General features: G+C 36.8%; 1 protein-coding gene across 1 annotated transcript in view; it reads left to right on the top strand.

Annotated features, from left to right (window-relative positions):
* CHCHD3 (coiled-coil-helix-coiled-coil-helix domain containing 3) overlaps positions 1–20,037 on the top strand; it is a 278,061-nt gene that overhangs the window by 40,331 nt on the left and 217,693 nt on the right. Inside the window, exon 3 of the mRNA XM_082399255.1 lies at positions 19,146–19,227. Coding sequence (XP_082255381.1) covers positions 19,146–19,227 — 82 coding nt within the window. The remainder of the gene's footprint in view (positions 1–19,145; positions 19,228–20,037) is intronic.

Below are 20,037 nucleotides of genomic sequence, written 5' to 3'. Positions count from 1 at the left end.
TGCTATATTGGAAAAAAAAGGGCCCCTGGATATAATTTGCATTTCTTAAGAATGCAGCAAATCTGTCATGGCATGCTTAAAATAATTATTTTCTTGCGGAATTTTAACACTAATGCTAAAAACATTACCAGCAGCTCTAATGTATTAATATTTCACCTAACTTATGCCCAAGCAGACTGTTTTAGACCTAAACTAATGTTTACTTTTCAGCTGTTAGTTGAAGTTCACTTAGGGACTGTTAGCATTTCAAAGGGAGTATTGAAGTAGTACAGTTGTTTGTTTTGGGATTTAGGAATTTCTGAAGTTTAACAGCAGAATGTAGAGTAGTGGAAGTGGGGTTCCTAGGTGGAACACCCAGGACAGGATGCTCACATTCGAGTTTCGTTCAGATGTTTGGAAGGGGTGGAGGTGGGAAGAATGAACTTGTGATTTAATCAATCCTTTTGTTTCAGATGCTGCTTAGTGAATTTGCAATAAAAGAAAATCTGTAAAAAAAAAAAAAAAAAAAAAAAGTGGGGGGGTAGATTTAGTAGGATTATCGTGTTGTGTCCTTGCTGCTGTTATGTAGAATGCTGCATGAAAAGAGAGAAGGAAAAAATGTAAGAGCGTTGCTTCAACTAGTCAGATTCTCAACAAACTTTGAGATAGCTGGAACGTTTTCTCACAAAGGTTTAGCTTGCTGGAAAGGTGGTGGAAGGTTAGTGAATTGCTAGTCTGTAGGTAGTATGATTATGTTAGATTGATATTAAACATACAGTAGATGGTGGGATGGAACCTTGAAGAATTGCCAGGGTAGAAAATGAGTAGTCAATAAATTTCAGGTTATTTGAAATTTGAGGACTGTTTGTATGGGGTTTTGGGTAAAGTAGGTTTATGGGAGTGGAAGTGTAATCTGATGTGGTATTGGTATATGTCAGAAGGTGATGTGATTCTCACAACATTTTTATTACATGGTTACTTTTATTATACTCACTTTACAGGTGAGAAGACTGAGTCACAGGAAAGCTAATGACTAAAGATGCGAATATAACAAATGGCAGATCAGGGTTTTAGATCTAGGCAGTCTGATTCTAGAGCTGACATTTTCTTCTAAAGAGGTTGAATAACTTGCTTAAATGACTTACCCTGGTTTGGACAAAGCACCTCATTGATTTTCCAGTTTCCTCCTATTAGGCATATCTGGATGAGGAGACTTTCCTAGGGCATGTATATAGACTTCTGCCCTCAAGTTTCTTCCACCTCTTTCAAGTATACTCAACGTAGCTAATTTTTTAGCTGCTTCTCTTACGTGTGCATGTTTTTGAGGCTGTCTTTGATTCTTCTAGGTCTGAGAAAAAGTAAATTAGAACTTTGAATTTTTGCCATGTTTTATCAGGGTATATGGGGTAGAAGATAGGTTCCACTATCTAATGGAGACCCCAAGTAACAGTGACTTGAAAAGTTAGAATTTTACTTTCCTCTTATATAACATTTTGGGTAATTTGATGATTCCTTAATTTGGGAACCCAGGCTCCTTCTGTCTTATTGCTCTGCATCCCTAAGGTGTTTCCCTTATCCATATGGTCCACAATGGCTCCCAGCTATCCTCTAGCCCGTGCCATGGGGAATAGCTTAGAAGCCGCACATGCCACGTCCACTCACATATTATTAGTCAGAATGTAGTCATGAGGCTACGTGACTGCAAGCCAGGCTGGAGACTGTTGTCTTTATTCTGGTCAGCCCTGTGCCCAAGCATGCATTGCCTTTATGGCAGTCTGTGCTGTGATAGTCATTCATAATTTTCTTTGGATTCCCAGGTGAGAGTGGAAAAGGGTAGAGCCAAGATTCTAAGTGCTGAAAATGTTGGCAACCCTGAGACACAAGTTCTTGTCGAAATAAAGCTGAGTTATGTTGGAATATTTTGGTTACAAACACTTAACTTTGCTCACATGTCTGAATTCCTGTTTGGATTTTAGTTACTCCTGATTTATCAGCATGGATGAAAATTGAAAAGACTTGATATTTTCAGTTTATATCCAAACTGCATAAACAGCATCCTGCATAAACAGGATTCCTCTATTACTGCAAGGAGTGAATAATTTAGTTTGATTTTCCTTTAAACCCAAATAAGTAAGATGAAAGTCAAGATAAAGCTGTAGTATCTGTTATAGTGTCCTGTCACTTGTCATTGCTACCCTATCTTGAAAGCTTTGTAAAAAGTGATGGTTTTGATATTTGTTATTGAGGTACAATTCCCACAAATAGGTATTTAAAACCTTTTCATCTTAGCCAGTGATTGCAGTGTGCATGCACTAAGCAACTTAAAAAAATGAAAATTTGGTACATTGAATAACAGCTTTTACTAGAGGTGCTTCAGGCCCAGTGAAACCCCAGTAAGAAGTTGTCAGATTCCATTTTAAGGAAACAAGGCTAAATTTTGATATGTATTTCCTACTAAGTATAACTCTAGTCAGCAAGCAAAGAACATTAAATGTTTTATTTTGCTAGTGGCAACAAAGAATGTAATGATAGATATAATAGTTAAAGTTTATAGTTGATGTTATATTTTATTTTGGCCTATGCCTATGTGGAATAAAATAAATAGGTCTCTATGTCTGTTTCACAGCCCAAATGGACATTTTATAGAGTGATTTTCTAGAACATCCCAAAATATAGTGACCCTTTGTAGCAGTGACTGCTACATGTGGGAAGTGTATCTCCATGGAGCTTCACCATTGTTATGTTGTGGGATATTTGTTGCTGATGTAGACAATCCTATCAGTGGTTATCTTTCATTCCTTTTATCTGACTTAGCTTAACCTCAGCTGATTGCTTAAGTCGGTGACTAAGAATTTTTCATCAGCTGTCCTTGGTAACATATCATTCATCTTACTAGGGCTACTGGTGTTATCAACTGAAAAATCTAAATGGAAGACAAAAAATGAAATGCTACTTGAAAAACTGACGTGAAAAGAGAGTATTTTGGCTAAGATTGCCACCATTTTCTACCTATGTTTAATATGGCCACCGAATATCTTTTTTCTGACACTTTGAATTTCATCATTTTCAATCCATAAGAACTCTTTGTCAAATAGCCCTTGTTGTGTGGTATGCTTCCAGACAATGTAATAAGAAACTGTGTGCTAGAAATAATGCTCCCCCAGACTTTATTATAGTAATGGTGTGTGATTGTATTTTCTTTGAGTAATATGCCTTTTAAGAATACATAGTCTGTTTGGGGGGAAAGCAGGGGTGGGGGTGATGGTGGTGGGATGAATTGGGAGATTGGGATTGACATATCTACACTAATATGTATAAAATAGATAACTAATAAGAATATGTTGTATAAAAAATAAATAATAAGAAAAAAGAACCTTAAAAAAAAAAAGAATACATAGTCTCTTTTAATGTGGTGTAGGCAGGATGGCTGTGGGGTAAAAGGAAGAAATGAAAACCAGTTTTGTTTCCTTGAATCTTGTGGTGCTCGTTTTGGGGACACTTTAATCCCAGCCAACTCTCTTTTGGAGTAAGTGTGCTTTGAACTTCTGTTAGCTAAACTGATAAAATTTGTACGTTTGATGTTCATGATTGAATTGATAAAGGGTTTCTGTAAAAACTGGAATTTTTCTTAAAATGATTATGAATGTAAAAGTGTGTTTTTGGTAAAAAAAAAAACTGTTAAGTATAAAGAGAGAAAGAAAAATTCAAAAATAATCATTATCATTTTGTATATATCATTCCAGGCCACATATGTGTATGTATTTCTTGTGCTTTTTTCAGAGCTGGACATATAACATACAAAACAAAATGAAGAGCCACAGTATTTTCAGTTTAGTATCTAGTCCTTTTCACTTACTTGTGAGAATATTTTCCTGGGATTAATATTCTTTAATACCTGTTTCTTAATATTAGCTTAATATTTTATTATATGGCTGTTGTATTTTACTATTTGACCATTTTCCTGTTTTTCGATATTTAATTTGCTTCCAAGTTTTCATCGTTTTATGTATAAAATATATATTGCTCTTCCTCGTTGTCTGAGTCTTTCTCATTGCCACCAGCCTTCATGTTTCTAAGAGGAAGATTTAATAGGCATTTAAACTGGCCATGAAAATGAATTTTTAGACAATACTTGATCAACATCAATTTTACTTTACCCTTTAGTCTTCTCGTCATTCGTCATAATCTGTGACTTTAGCAGTGTTCAAAGACAATGAAAGAGATTCAGATTGTCTTATTACTGTCAGATCAAATTCATTTACAATAAATATGTGAACTTTGGAGATCAGCAGCTAAAATACTTTTATGTAATTGGACCTGGACATCAAGCCAGATCCTAAATCCTCTTGAAAGATGCACCACAAATTCTTTTGTTACATAATCTTTTCTGTAGGTTGAAGAAATTGTAAATCGTAGCATGTTGACATTCTGAAGGATATACAGCTTAAAATAGCCTCTTGCAAAATATAATATTGGCTCAGTGAAATGTTACACAGTCAGGATTTTTTAAACAAAATGCTCGTGGTTCTTCAGTTGAAGGGAGTTCCTGTTTTGTAATGAGTTCATTTTTGGACTTAAAATACCTCGTCATTTCACTTCATATCATCTTCAAGAGAAACGTCATTGGTAATTTACGGGTAGAGTCAGGAAGAGAACACAGGTCTCTTTAAACCTGATTCTTTAATTAAAATTTTGTTCTTCTCATTGAGCTCTGTTTTTATGTCCATTTAAAAGAAATCAAATATGACATGCTTCTGTATTTCACAATCCTATAGTGTACACACACACACACACACACACACACCCCCACACACACACCCACCCACCCATGGTTGTGATTATAAAATGAAGGTCTTTCATGTGTGGCATTTTATACCATTATAATTATTTTATGGCCATGTTTCAGATGCATATCAACTTAAATCTGAACATTTTATACTATTCTTTTAAAGATATTTTTATATTATATGTGAATAATGTCTTAGATTAATTTCTTACTGTTAAATTCTCTATAAATTATATAACTGAGATCAAATATGTTAAAGCCATTTATAAGTGTTAAAGCACAGAGCAAAATCTTATTAGTTTGGATTCATTTAATTTACAGTTTGTCATGAAATTAGAGAAGATTTATGTTTACTCATACAAAACAAAGTGGGGGTGGGTGATGGGGTAGAAGTGAGGGAGGGTTTAGTAAGAAAATTCCAAGGGGAAATCTCAAATTACTTAGCAAATTATTTTATGTAATCATCACGTACATTGGACGTTACTCTTTACAGAGAATAAGTTGGTATTCTAATTATGAGTTTCATTAAAGTAGTTCCTAGGGACCTCTACCTGTAACACTTTTTAAAAGAGTTTAAAATAACATAAATTCATTTCTTTTAAAGTATCATGTGTTTAGATTGTACTTATTCTTGCTGCCTTCCTACCATTTATTCTAGATAGTTTCATATTATATGCTGTAGTGAAAGCTAATTTATTTTTGGTTTTTATAGAGAAATTATTCCTTATTGAACCGTTCACTTCCTTAATTTCAAAATGGAATCTCTGTGAATTATTATAAGTTAATTTAGAGTTAATAACTTTAAATCCTTTTCTCATTTTCTTTGAATATAAAAATGATATGGCCTTATTGAACTGTTTGTTCAATATTAATTCTGATATTGTCACCTATGAAACATATAGTTTTAGCTGTCCAAGAGCTATCTGATGTAGATAGTTTTGATGGGAAGTGTGGCAGCTTGAAATAAATCTGTGCTTGGGAAATTGTTCTCTTAAAGGCATTAATCTGAAAATGTCTGTGAATGCTTAATACATTTGAATAGTTCGGGTAGATGGGTATCAACCTGTATCTGTGTGCATTCTTGTGATATTGTAACAGTGAGCTTGGGTCTTTAGGCTGTAATTTGTACCCACTTTCCATTTCCATTGGATTCTTAATGAAGTCCTTGTCCTTGTATGACATTTTTTGAGGCATCAGGAGAGGGAAAAAATAGACAGTATGATGATTAGCACAAAGTGATTTTGGATACCCTAAGGAAAATCAAGATGATCTGTATGAGTGGGACTGGGCAAATGTGATTTTGGTGAGTATGGAGAGAGAGGAAGCTGGTAATACTTGGGCACCTCGAGGCAGAGATCATATGGGAGGAAGGCACTTTGCTGTCATCTCCAAATATTTATCTGTGTTTGAAAAGTGCATTACTGTAAGTGCGTTATTTGGGACTGTCAGTTGTCATACAAACCTTAAAGTAGCTAGGTTTCTCATGGTTATCTTTTTTTTATCAGGGTGAGTATTTTAGCTTGGTCTAAGACAGTGGTGCTCAGCGGCGGGGCAGTACTGCTTCCAGGGAGGCATTTGGGAAATTTGTGGGGGAGCTGCTGGTGTTTAGTGGGGTGGGCAGGGATCTAGACATCTTGCAACGCCTCGGATAGTTCTGCCCCCTTGAACGATTGTCCTGTGCCCTCGATTCCAGAATGTCCCATCAGAAATTGACGCAGCTGAAAACCTGCGTCAGGTTTGTGGGCTTACCCAGCCCACAACTTAAGTGTTTTATGTATCAACAGAAAGTATGTTTTCTGTGGTTTTAAGATACACTGAATTTTCTGGGAATGCAACTGCTCTGTTGCAGTAACTGGAGCTATTGCATTTGTGGTGGTTTAACTTACAAGCTCAAGAGTCAGACTCTTTTATTGTATCTAGTGTAGATTTGAGCATTTACATAGTAAATGCCATTATTCATTATAAATTAGTTTCTCTCTCTTTTTTTTTTTAAAATTAATTAATTAATTTATTTATTTTTGGCTGTGTTGCGTCTTCGTTTCTGTGTTTCTAGACTAGAGGGCTTTCTCTAGTTGCGGCGAGCGGGGGCCACTCTTCATTGCGGTGCGCGGGCCTTTCACTGTCGCGGCCTCTCTTGTTGCGGGGCACAGGCTCCAGATGTGCAGGCTCAGTAGTTGTGGCTCACGGGCCCAGTTGCTCCGCGGCATGTGGGATTCTCCCAGACCAGGGCTCGAACCCGTGTCCCCTGCATTGGCAGGCAGATTCTCAACCACTGCGCCACCAGGGAAGCCCTATAAATTAGTTTCTCTTTATTTCTCTTTTTAATGTTACACTTAGGGTATTACATTGATTAAAACTCTTGTGTCTGTATTATCATCTATTTATTTTCAGCATAGTAAAGGGAGTATTACAAAATATTTGCTACAGAAAGGCAGCATAGGGGCTGATGAGGGAGAAAACCACTGGTCTGGACAAGGACCTTTTATGTCATCCCAGGTGTTCTGAAGGATTTACATCCTGGAGCCTTACATAGCACATGGTGTAAGTTACACAAATGAACTGCTTCTGACAGACAAAGTGTTCCACCTCCTTTCTCTATATAACACTGGTATGAAGGAAATTTGTGGATCATTAGGGATTTAATCGTAATAAACGTTTTTACTGTTATCTTCTGTTCAGTCTAACTTGACTGTGGATAATTTATTTTTTAGAAAAAAGGTTAAGTACATTCTTGCATTTAAAGATAGGACAGGGCCTTTGTTCTTGAAATTCTTGTGCACAGTCTTGTGCCTTAAAGATGGTGAAGTCGTCTGTGATCACTGAATTCACAGAGCTTCCACAGTGCTTCACAGAGAATTATTTTTGTTTTATTAGAGATTATGACCACTTACGACTACATTGAAATAGTGTTTTCTGAACAATAAGTGGATATTCGTTAGATGAAGGAAATAATAAGAGGGTTATAGATAAAAGAGAGGCTGACCTAATTATCACAGTGTGAATTAAATAAAAAATACAAAGCACAGGGTATTGCACAATAGTTTAATGAGAAGTGTTATACCAATATGTATTATGCTGTCTCACAGTTTTAATATATTTGAACTACCATAAATAAAATATGAATCAAGCATGGGTGTAAAATCTGCTTTATTTAAAACTTCCCAGGAGAGGCCGTTGTTCTGCAGCGGTTAGCTTGTGGGGTTAAATAGGTCCTTTTTGGCATCTCACCCTTAATGGGCTGTAAATGAAGCCACTGAAGCCCAGAGGTCTGACTATATGTGATCCTCTCACTATTTCTGCTGCTTAGTAGTGGGCCAGTATCTAGAAATAGGACTCTGGTTTTTTTTTTTCCCCCTTATAAAAAGGGCCGTAATTGGGTCAGAACTTTTATTTTCATTTAAAAGAAGAAAAGTCATGAGATTGGAGTTAGTTGACATTTCCCAGGGCTGTAGGTGGATTAGAAGATAGATTTTATTTTCAGACTTTTGAGTCTTTTGATTTCCTCAGGCTTTGATTACGTGCAAAGATACATTTAAAGTCTCCCTTAGAAAATAGTGTTGGTCAGAGTTTGAAGTACTAAATATTTTAGTTGAATTTAGGAATTTTATTAGCAGTTAATGGATTTTTTGGATAAAATACAGTTTTTATTGCTAAAAAGCACACACTAGTTCATAACAATAGGAAGAAGGAAGAATGATTTATGACTCTAAGTATTGGAATTGTTTTGACTTTCTGTTTACCAAAGCAAATTACTTAGGTAAGGACATTAGTCTTGGTTAAAGCTTTTTAGCACATGGAAGTAGGCTTGTCCACTGTTTTACTGTTATAAAATATACGTTTTAAAAAATGTGCTATGAACCTTGCTTGTATCAGTGTGGTAATTAGGAAGGTGGACTGAAATATGATATGTCAATGTGAATTGGTCTGTGTTACTGTACAACCAGGTATTTGTGAATAATGTATACATTTTACTCTCTAAATTACTTTTGAGCAACAATCACTAGCATTCATCAGTCTTTTATAATTTAGTTGCAGATTATTGATTATGATTGCCCTTCAAACACGCACAGATCTCCACCAATTGCGAAAATCATCTTTTATTTATAATTTTTCCACCTCATTCCTTTTTGTTCCATTTCTAAACTTGAAGAGAGGCCTATAATTGCTGCCTTCCGTTGTTCTCCTCCCACTGATTCCCGATGCCCAAACCATCTGATTTCCATGCACTCCCTGGGATGATAGGTAATTGTAAGCCATGCTGCCAGATCTTCCTCCTTCCTGAACCTGGACTAGGCCTTGGAGTCCTACACACAGCACCCCAGGCCGCTGCTGCCAGTTGATCGGAATTGGCACATGAGATGAAATCTGTTTATCATTTCTGTACATGGTACTTTGGTTTGTTTCTTCCATTCCACTCCACTCCACTCCACTCCACTCCATTCCATTCCATTCCATTCCATTCCATTCCATTCCATTCCATTCCATTCCTTCTTTGTCTCTAATGATGTTCTTCTTTCTCTCCTCTCCTTCATCTGATGAATTCTTAAGGCCTATTCCTAGCCTTCTACTCTTTTCTCTTTATACACTTAATTTTTTTCCAAGAGAATTCACTGAGCTCAGATCTGTAACAGTCATTTCCAAATCAGCATTTCCTGCCAAGTCTCAAGTCTGAATTTCAGGTTCAAATATCTAATTGCCTACAATTCCATGTGGTGATTCTACCATTACTTTCAATTGAATGTGTCTGAAACTGAACTCATTATCTTTCTTCCCCAAACAGCCTCTCCTTCTTTCCTTAATTGACCATCATGGGTATTAGTTTTCTGCCATCTGGGTGCACCTTTGACTTCTTTCTCTTTCATCTCTTGGTCAGTAACAGATGACCAGTTTTTCCCATGAAAGCCCTTGCATCTTAGACTCCATCTTTATGGCCAGTATCCTCATCACCTTAAGCCCGTGTCTCTCAAACTTGAGCGAGCATCTGAAATCTGGTGGGCTTGTTAGCACACAGATTGCTGGGCCCCTCCCCCCAGGGTTTCTGATGTTTAGTTCTGGGGTGGGTCTGAAATGTTTGCATTTCTAACAAGTTCCAGGTGATGCTGCTGGGGGATTGGGGTGGGGGGGGGGCTGGGAGGAGAGAATGAGGCTGTACTTTGAGAACCACTCCTTGCTTTATGCTTTCCCCATCCAGTTAATCTGCATATCTTTGCCAGATTAGACTTCTTGTAATGCCTCATTTCACTGCATTATTTTCATTTTTTTTTAACATCTTTATTGGAGTATAATTGCTTTACAATGGTGTGTTAGTTTCTGCTTTACAACAAAGTGAATCAGTTATACATATACCTATGTTCCCATATCTCTTCCCTCTTGTGTCTCCCTCCCTCCCACCCTCCCCATCCCACCCCTCTAGGCGGTCACAAACCACCGAGCTGATCTCCCTTTGCCATGTGGCTGCTTCCCACTAGCTATCCGTCCCACGCTTGGTAGTGTATATATGTCCATGCCACTCCCCCACCCCGTCACAGCCTCCCCCTCCCCCTCCCCATATCCCCAAGTCCATTCTCTAGCAGGTCTGCATCCTTATTCCCGTCTTACCCCTAGGTTCCTCATGACCTTTTTTTTTTTTTCTTAGATTCCATATATATGTGTTAGCATACGGTATTTGTTTTTCTCTTTCTGACTTACTTCACTCTGTATGACAGACTCTAGGTCCATCCACCTCACTACAAATAACTCAATTTCGTTTCTTTTTATGGCTGAGTAATATTCCATTGTATATATATGCCACATCTTCTTTATCTATTCATCTGTTGATGGACACTTAGGTTGCTTCCATGTCCTGGCTATTGTAAATAGAGCTGTAATGATCCTTTTTGACCCACCTCCTAGAGAAATGGAAATAAAAACAAAAATAAACAAATGGGACCTAATGAAACTTAAAAGCTTTTGCACAGCAAAGGAAACCATAAACAAGACCAAAAGACAACCCTCAGAATGGGAGAAAATATTTGCAAATGAAGCAGCTGACAAAGGATTAATCTCCAAAATTTGCAAGCAGCTCATGTAGCTCAATAACAAAAAAACAAACAACCCAATCCAAAAATGGGCAGAAGACCTAAACAGACATTTCTCCAAAGAAGATATACAGATTGCCAACAAACACATGAAAGAATGCTCAACATCATTAATCATTAGAGAAATGCAAATCAAAACTACAATGAGATATCATCTCACAACGGTCAGAATGGCCATCATCAAAAAATCTAGAAACAATAAATGCTGGAGAGGGTGTGGAGAAAAGGGAACCCTCTTGCACTGTTGGTGGGAATGTAAATTGATACAGCCACTATGGAGAACAGTATGGAGGTTCCTTAAAAAACTACAAGTAGAACTACCATATGACCCAGCAATCCCACTACTGGGCATATACCCTGAGAAAACCATAATTCAAAAAGAGTCATGTACCAAAATGTTCATTATTTTCATTTTTAAACAACTGTCCATGATGCCCTATTTCTTAATATTTCTTATCCAAACTCCTGCCTAGTTTTCAAGGCTCCTCACAATTGAGCATAATTTACCCTTCAATTTTTTTTTTTCTTACAAACAAGCTTTGTTTGGTTTCCTTTCCATCTGTCTAATGTACGTCCTTGCTTGTGTCCCTCCTCCTTCATGAAATACTCCATGACTACAGCCCGCCTTTGTAAGTGTCATTAATACTAAACCCTCAAAGTACAATTTTAATAACTCAGACTCTTATCTCCTTAATGGTAGGGACCATTTGTCTCTTACAAAGCCTAGCGTAGGATTAAGTCAATGTGGATTTACAACCTAGTGAATTGATTGATTTCCCTAGTTTGTGTATTCCTTGAGGTCACTTGATTTGGGAGAAAATAATTAAACAATCAAAAATAACTTCATATAGTTGACCAGAGAATAGAAACCTGAGCTTAAGCATTAAAATAAACCTTATAGCCAGCACAGTAAGCTTATAATGAATACCCATCCTTCTCTCCTTTATAAATAATATACTGTTGGTAGTGGTGGCTCAATTTTCTGTACAGGAGGGTCCACAGGAGCAGAAACCTGGGGTGGTGGTGGCGGCAGTGGTGTGGAGAGTTGGGGAGAAGGCGCATATTTGTCTTGAATTTCTTTTTTGAGTGGCAGCCCACATTTTTTACTTAGATTATATGCGATTTTGCAGAGTGTGTGCTACGTTTTTTCTAAATCGTCCCTAAGCTACCCAAAAAGTTGGTGACTTATTTCATCTAATGACTGATGTTCGACTCCACAGATCAAACGATTGACACATTTTTATTGAACATCTGCTGTATGCCTAGAAGAGCCTGCACGATATTGCTCCCTCTCCCACCTGTCCTTCCTTCCCTCTTTATCTTTGCTTTGTCTGTAAAGCCTAGAGGATGTTTTTGTTAGTTTGCCGGGTATTTGACAGACAGTTTTTCCAAATGAGTGGAGTGTCACTTCAGAGGAACAGTTGGCAGTATATGTTGTCAACGATAGACCCTTTTATTCTTTCACCTTCATGTTACCGGGCTTTTAGGGGAAGTGGAGGCTCAAGCATGAATTCAGTCCCGTTTAACGCTGCTGTGTAAGGGCATGGCTGTTGGAGATTTTCTAGTTTGGGTTCTCATTTTATAGAGGAGACAGCTTCGGCCTAAAGCAGTGATGTGTTTTTGAGCAAAATCACAAAAATGAATTGTGGCATAAACCAGGGCTAGATGGGAACCGCCTTTATTTCCAACTTGGTCCTCTTTGAACGTCATGACTCTTTATGGAGAAACCTTTGAATGCAGCCACACTCAGGACTATTGGAAAGAAAGAAGCAGGTTTGGGTGGTTTTGGTACTTCATTTGGGATTGGAGATTTCACGCTGTTGAATTGCTGGTTTTATCTCCAGTGAACAAAATACATCCCTTTGTGAAACAAACAAAAAAATTAAGCTATGCATCAAAAAGCAATATCCAGAGGTAATTATTATTTTTTAATTTAAATTATAGATCTTATTTTCCTAGAGGCTTTGTGAGGTCTTGCAACTATTATTCAGGATATTAAGACATGAAATACTAGGTGTATCTGATTCTCAGTACTGGTTTTATGTGTCTGCTTAAAAATGTGGAAACTGTAGAATATGAGTGATGAGCTTGTCTTTTGCTCTACAGCATCTGCAGTCTGGTATTGATGTTTGCTTTCACATAGAAGGTATTGTGGAGCTGGTTTCCACGAGTGCTTGTTGTGAAGCAAACAATAAAATGGACATTATTTGCATATTATGCCATTCAAATTAGAAATTTACGAAGGTATATAAATCCTGATGGAGCAATAATACTACAAAATAAGCCATTAACCTGATACAGTTAATGTTTAGGTTGCCAAACTGTAACACGGTGCCTTCTGATTCGATATTTATGGTTTTGAAAGTGCAGTTAAGGATTTTCATTCCAACACTGTCGTTAGCTTTAATGTATAAGTGGCCTCAGTTACCCTGCCAGGTATCTAGACAAATGGCATTTTTTTGAAGGCAGTCTTAGGATACGTTATCCTTAAGGTGATAGTAAATGTTATTTTCAGCTGAATATCATCATACTTAACACACTCTGTGTGTGTGTTTAAATCAGGTTTGTCTGCTAACTAGATGGTGCCACAAATGGATAACGGCAAACTGTTACATGTTTCTTTCTAACCCCTGCGATTTATTCTAGCCATCTTTTGACTCTTCTAATCAAACTCTGTACCTTTTATAAGATAAGGAGCAGTACAAGATTTATCCTGCAACCCACATGCTGTGAGTCATTTACTTCTGATATACTGTGTGTTGTATTTCATTGATTGCATGGATGTTTCCATTATTATTTTTTAAGCCATCAGTGCTTTTTTTGTATTAATGAATTTATTGAAATTATAAGATTAATGGATATTTCTATGGAGCTGAAAACTTAATTTGGCTGTATCTTATGGTATAAGCTTTGGCTCAGCTGTCTCAGTCCTGGCAGAGCCCAGTGTTTATCTAAAATCTGCTGCTTGTGTTATGCAATTACATACATTTATTTTCTTCTGAGAGTAGATTTTCATAGTTCTCTTTGGTGTTTTTAAACTAGCATATGAAAATAACAGGGCTTATAAAATTGGACAAGGTATGTATCAGTAAATGGTAAAACCAGAAAGAAATGGAATAAAGGAAAAATCCCAAAGGACCTGACATTTTTCTAATAGGCAAGCCATAATTTTTATTAAGTAACTTGCAGAGATTGTTTCAGAAATACTGTAATTGGGGAGGGAATTATGCTGTAAGGATTATGCTAGGAAAATGAAAGAAAGGGAAAGTCATAGTGGAAAAAGTTACAAAGGAAATTGGTATGTCCCTTGAGGTCCAGGGAATCTGTGTAAGTCTCCAATCATGGTTGTATTTTCAGTCTTTGTTTTTTTCATAGATGATGAGCCATTCATAAAGTCATTTCATCTTTTGGAGTCATTTCTGTCCACTATTCAAGGAACTGTCTTAAATATATTATAGTGTCCCATCTTCTCCACCCCTTCCCTCTCTACCCCTCGTTTAACCAGTTTCTGAAAACAGAATTAGGACATTGTCATGTAATATAGAAGACAGGTGAGGTGTAATAAATTTATGCTACACTTTCTCTGAGAATTAAGACCATGGTATTCACAGTTCCTAAGAATACTAAGAATCATGTAGTATAAGGTTAGGAGTTTTTTATTTGATCCTGAAATTAGAAATTAGAGATTCTTAGAACTTCTTAAGAATTTAACTTAGAACTTTAGAATGTGGCTAAGAGGAGCAAAAGGTTGCTAGGCAGTCAGTAAAGCTGACTTTGGACTAACCAAAACATTTGTTTAGAATGTTGTTTACTAAAAACGAACAAAAATTTGAGCTGCTTTTAATACAGATATTTCTTATTTTCAATAGTAGTTTCAAATAAAGGGTTTAGGGCCGACTTGCTATAACCAAGCAATTGTAATGCTTGATTTTTTCTCACATGTTTTATGGTTAGTGTTGTATCATCTTTAACTAACTGACAAAATGCCAGTCTTTGTGTTCACTGAGATACATATGCCATTGAGAAAAAAATTAAAATCGCTTCTGAGAACATTTTAGCAAGTACAGAGTACAACTATGTGAAGAAAGCATCCTTTTTGTCTTAATACATTTTAAAAGGGAGGTGTGTACGTTATGTGAAAATTATAGAACCCTACTTACTGAGCCTGAACTAGTTTTGCAGGTTTCTGTGGCCAGTCTGATTTATATGGCTTGAAAATTTCTCGTTTTTACTTTTTCTCATTTCACAAACTCTGCCAGTCCTCAAAGATCTACGGGAAACTCACTGTGCTAATAGGCAAAGTTGGCCTTTCTGTGCTTCTTTTAAAGTAGTCCATCCTGAAACACTGACCTTTTAGTTTAATAACAGTTTTATTTGAGAGAATGTTCAGATCCTGAAGCTGAAAAGAGTGTTTTCAGAAAAGCCATTTTGAATAGTGGTCTCCAAATGGTATATCTTTTTCCCTTATGCACTTTGGACCAGACCTATCAGAAGAAATATATTGTTGCTTTCTGTATTCTATTGATTGAAAAACAAATAACTTGAAACTTAGATTTGCTCAAAACCCATTACCACGCTGGTTTATTTTCCTGCCTGGGCTTTGAATTGCTATTTTAGATTTTAAACTCTTTATGCTTGGTCATGTTTTATCTTTTGTTATTTTAAATTCTCCATTATAGCTAAGCTAATTCTCCATTTCAGCTGTGACCTTGGACGTGAGACCCAAAAGTTTTGTGTGTGTGTGTGTGTGTTTCTTTTCCAGAAATAGCTAGGGCATTAGAGAGACAGCTATGCTTTAGTCCCTTGACTGACCAGAAGTGATGTGAACTAGCCCGTCCCTTGGGCATGTCTTCTTCAGTGGCTTCTGGAGCTTCCCTGACCTTTGCATCTCTTGTGCTTCCTCTTCCCATCTTTCTCCCTCCCCTCGTGGCCTCCCTAGGTGATACCACCATTATCTCCATCTATCAGTATTTACCACCTCATCCCACGGTAGGTGGCTTGGCAGACATGAGAGGCAGGAGGGTAGAGAGAAGGAAGACAAGCCTTGAAGCTGCGTTTCCTTCTCTGCAGTCTCTTGCATGGCTGCCTTCCCAGCCACCCAGCTGGTTGCCATGTGGTAATGGAGTCCTTACCGTTCCCTTCCAGGTTTATCACATCATCATGAAAAGCTCACTGCTGATTTTGGCTCTTCCCCTGGTAGCAAGCCCTTATGTAAGAGGCGTACAATGCACTATTAAGATATGTTGTATCAGCTCACTTTAGAAAACTGATCTCACTGCTTCATGCTTAGACCTGGTATACCAAGGTCTTACCGAAGCCTAGTTTTAATTGAGTGAAATTCAGTTGAATTGTGATTGAGAATTTGATCGAATTTTGCATGAGAAAAATTTTGCTGCAATAATTTGAAGCAATCAGGGGAATTTGTGTGATTTTACACATGGTCTGACTGTGTGTTGATCCTAACTGGTATGTACACTTCAGAGTATAGTTTGATCAGGTAGTACTAATTGGGTGAAATATTTGTCTCAATTTTTGCTACTAATAGAGCTACCAGCTGTGAACAGCTTGAAAAAATGTCACGTTGTTTTGCTTGTTTATAAGAAGGAGATGAAAATGTGAAAATCATCACCTTATAGAGTGCATAGCTGAGAACTTCATAGCCAGCTGACACCTATGTAACCTACCCGGTTTTGTTTTTGGATGAGGAAATCAAAAGTCAGATAGGTTAACTGATTGATCTAAAGTCTAGCTAATCGAAAAACAAAGGCTATCCATATCCAGACTCCTTGCCGAGCTCTTACTGTCTGTAATTTCTCTAGTGGGATTTGTATTATTTTGGACGTTTAATGCTGAAAAAAAAAGTCTTAAGATTTGCCGGAATCAAACAATTCCCCGCTCTAGTTTTAATTAATTAATTAATTAATTAATTTTGTGTGACCTTTTCAAAGCAGAGACTTGCCTCTTTCTCATGCTATAGACTACAAGGTAGGAGAGATGGCAAACAGCAGCGTAGTGTATATTATATATAGTTCAAATGGAGAACATCCATTTTAGAGCAACCTTTTGAGAAAACTGCTGCCCAGAGAGGCTAGTAACTTCCCCAAGGTACCCCAAATTGTTGATGCCCAAGCTGGGATCAGACCTCAGCTAGTGTTTACCTCTTTTTCTGATTCCTTGTCCATTATTCTTTTTATTTATATTGTATTCTTTTTTTTTTTTACAGCTTTATTGAGATACATTTAACATAATACTCATTTAAAGTGTACAGTTCAGTGGTTTTCAGTATTTACAGAGTTGTGCACCCATCTTACAATCTATTGATAGTTTCAGAACATTTTCAATACCCACAAAAGAAATCCTGTATCCTTAGCTGTCACTCTCCATTCCCCCCTCCCCTGCCCCAGGCAACCACTAATCTACTTCCTTTGTCTACAGATATGCCCTTTCTAGACATTTCATATCAGTGGGCACATACAATATGTGACCTTTTGTGTCTGGCTTCTTTCACTTAGCACAGTGTTTTCAAGATTCATCCATGTTGTAGCATGTATTAGTACTTCATAACTATTTATGGCTGAATAATATCACACTGAATGGATATACTACATTTTGTTTACCCCTTCATCAGTTGATTAGCATTTAGGTTGTCTTCACTGTTGGGATATTGTGAGTAATGCTGCCATAATATTCATGTACAAGTTTTTGTGTAGACATACATTTTCAGTTCTCTTGGATATATACAGTACATAACAGTGGAATTGCTGGATAATATGGTAACTTTGTTCAGCATTTTGAGAAACTGCCAAACTATTTTTATAGTGACTGCATCGTTTTGCATTCCCACCAGCAATGTATGAAGGTTTCAATTTCTCCACATTCTCACCAGCCCTTGTTATTGTCCTTTTGATTATAGTGGGTTTGAATTGCTAAGTCATTGTGGTTTTGGTTTGCATTTCCGTAATGATGAATGCTGTTGAGTGATTTTTCATGCTGTTATTGGCCATTTGAATACTTTCTTTAGGGAAATGCCTATTTATGTCCTTTGCCCATTTTTAATTTTGTTGTCATTTTATTGTTCTGTTCAGTTGTTCTGTTGTAAGAATTCTTTGTATATTCCGGATACAAGCCACTTGTTAGCTATATGATTTGCCAGTATTTTCTCCCATTCTGTGGGTTGTCTTTTCACCTTCTTGATAATGTCCTTTGATGCTATTGTTTTCTGATAGTCCACAATTAAGAGAAGACATCCTTAGGACCTTTCATATATCTTCTTTGTTATTGCCCAGTGTCAGCTAAATTTTAAAGTTTTTGCATATCCTGTTGTAATTCATTTTTTGCATATTCCAGAAGGCAAGGTGCTTATAATGCAAGATTGTCAAATAAAATGTCATTGAAGAGCAGAGACAGTACTAATTTCCGTCTAATAGGCTCAACCAGTTGAAATACTTGTTAGGTCCTGTGTGTATTCCTAGATCTTAAGTGTTTCTGGTGCTTTCTTGGTCATAATTTTGGGTAGTGGGTTTTGGGTAGTGAAGAGGAAAGAGTCCTTGCTTATTTCTTATGGAAGGCTCTTAAAGAGTATGTAAAATTTGTCTCTTTTATTTGCTATCATAGCTGTAAGAATCTTACAGAACATGTTGTACAAAATCTTCTAATTGGAAAGACCAGATGTTTCAGATCAAGTCATTAGGTATTTAGAAAGCTCCAGCCGTGTTCTCAGCACTGTTCTATGTCTCTCTCTCCAATTGTTGGCACTTGAATTTGAATGACGTTTTCCAAAAAATATGGTTTTAAATATGAGTCATAAATTCCCTTTTTTTGTAAATCATGGAAAAATGAATGTAACTACAAATGATTTTCTTTCTCTAATAAGTGATTTTTTAAAATGTTTAATTATCAAAGTAGGAATGTTTTGGTGTCATTTTCCTCTCTGAAGTCCCTTCCTTACACCCTCTCCTCCCCCTCTATGCAGTTGTCAGACTTTAATGGTAGGACATCATTTTAAAGAATTTGTACTTAATGGCTCAGTCCCACTGGGCAGTAGTAAGCAGCTCCTTGAGTTTATTATAACTTTTGGCAGGTGTGGAGATTTCTAGGTCACCAGGGAACTCTTGATTAAATTTATCCTGAAGTGCACTAATTGGTCTTTTCCACCATGCTTAGGTGGTTCCAAGGAGACACTGACCAGCTGGCAAAACTTTGCCTATTAAGATCTAGTCTCAGCTTTGCCTTCCTGAGTATTCTCATGCTTTTGTTTAAAAAAGTCACTTATTTTATCTCCTTCCCCTCTTTATTGATTTTAGTTTCTGATGAAGAATTGAAAAGAAGAGTGGCTGAGGAACTGGCATTGGAGCAGGCCAAGAAAGAATCTGAAAATCAGAAACGGTGAGCTTCATGGTGTTTGAGACAGATTTTGGCAGACTTGTCATATTTATGAAATATTTTTGGAGAGGAATGATTATAATAAGACTCATCATTTGTATTCGGCTGAACATGTATGAACGTGGCTGTTTGTGGTTTTGGATTGTGCTTGTTAAAGCCCTAGGTTATCCCCTTCCCAAACTCAATTGTAAATGACCATTTTATTTCTTGTGTATTTCTTAGTTGCATGAATAATTGAGCCCTGTTTTTTCAATATGTGAGAAGTAGTTCTTGAGGATTCTCCTGGCATTTCTCAGGCTAGGTTCTTTTAATGAATATATTTATGATTGAAAATTACATCATCTACTGTGGGTATTAAGGTTAACAGTATTGTAGCTAATAATATTATATGTTATAGATAGTACCCATGTTAATAAGTAGCACTGATTAGTAGTATGCTCACTTAAAAAAATCAAAGATGTTACAGATGAGCGTTGAAAAAACAAAATCCTCTGTAATTTCATCCTACAGAGATAACCACGCTTGAACATTTCATTCCTCTAGATTTTTTTGTATACGTCTATATTATTGTTGTCATTATTACTACTTCTACTAACAATAGCTGCTAAAAGAATGTTCACTGAAATGTTTCTGTAATAGAAAACTGGAAACAATCCAGATGCCCATCATGGAGGGCTGGATGAGTGAATTATGGTACACGGAATTTTATTACAGTGGAATATTAGACAGTCAAGTAGATCTTATGTGCTGATTCAAAAAGATGTTTAAAGGCTGTAAACTGAAAAGAAAGCAATGTTCAAAACAACATAGATA

The sequence above is a fragment of the Balaenoptera borealis genome (genome assembly GCF_965194805.1).
Source record: "Balaenoptera borealis genome assembly, chromosome: 7".
Classification (NCBI taxonomy): Eukaryota; Metazoa; Chordata; class Mammalia; order Artiodactyla; family Balaenopteridae; genus Balaenoptera; species Balaenoptera borealis.
Note: the sequence above shows the minus strand (reverse complement) of the source record. Positions and strands in the feature narration are given on the sequence as shown.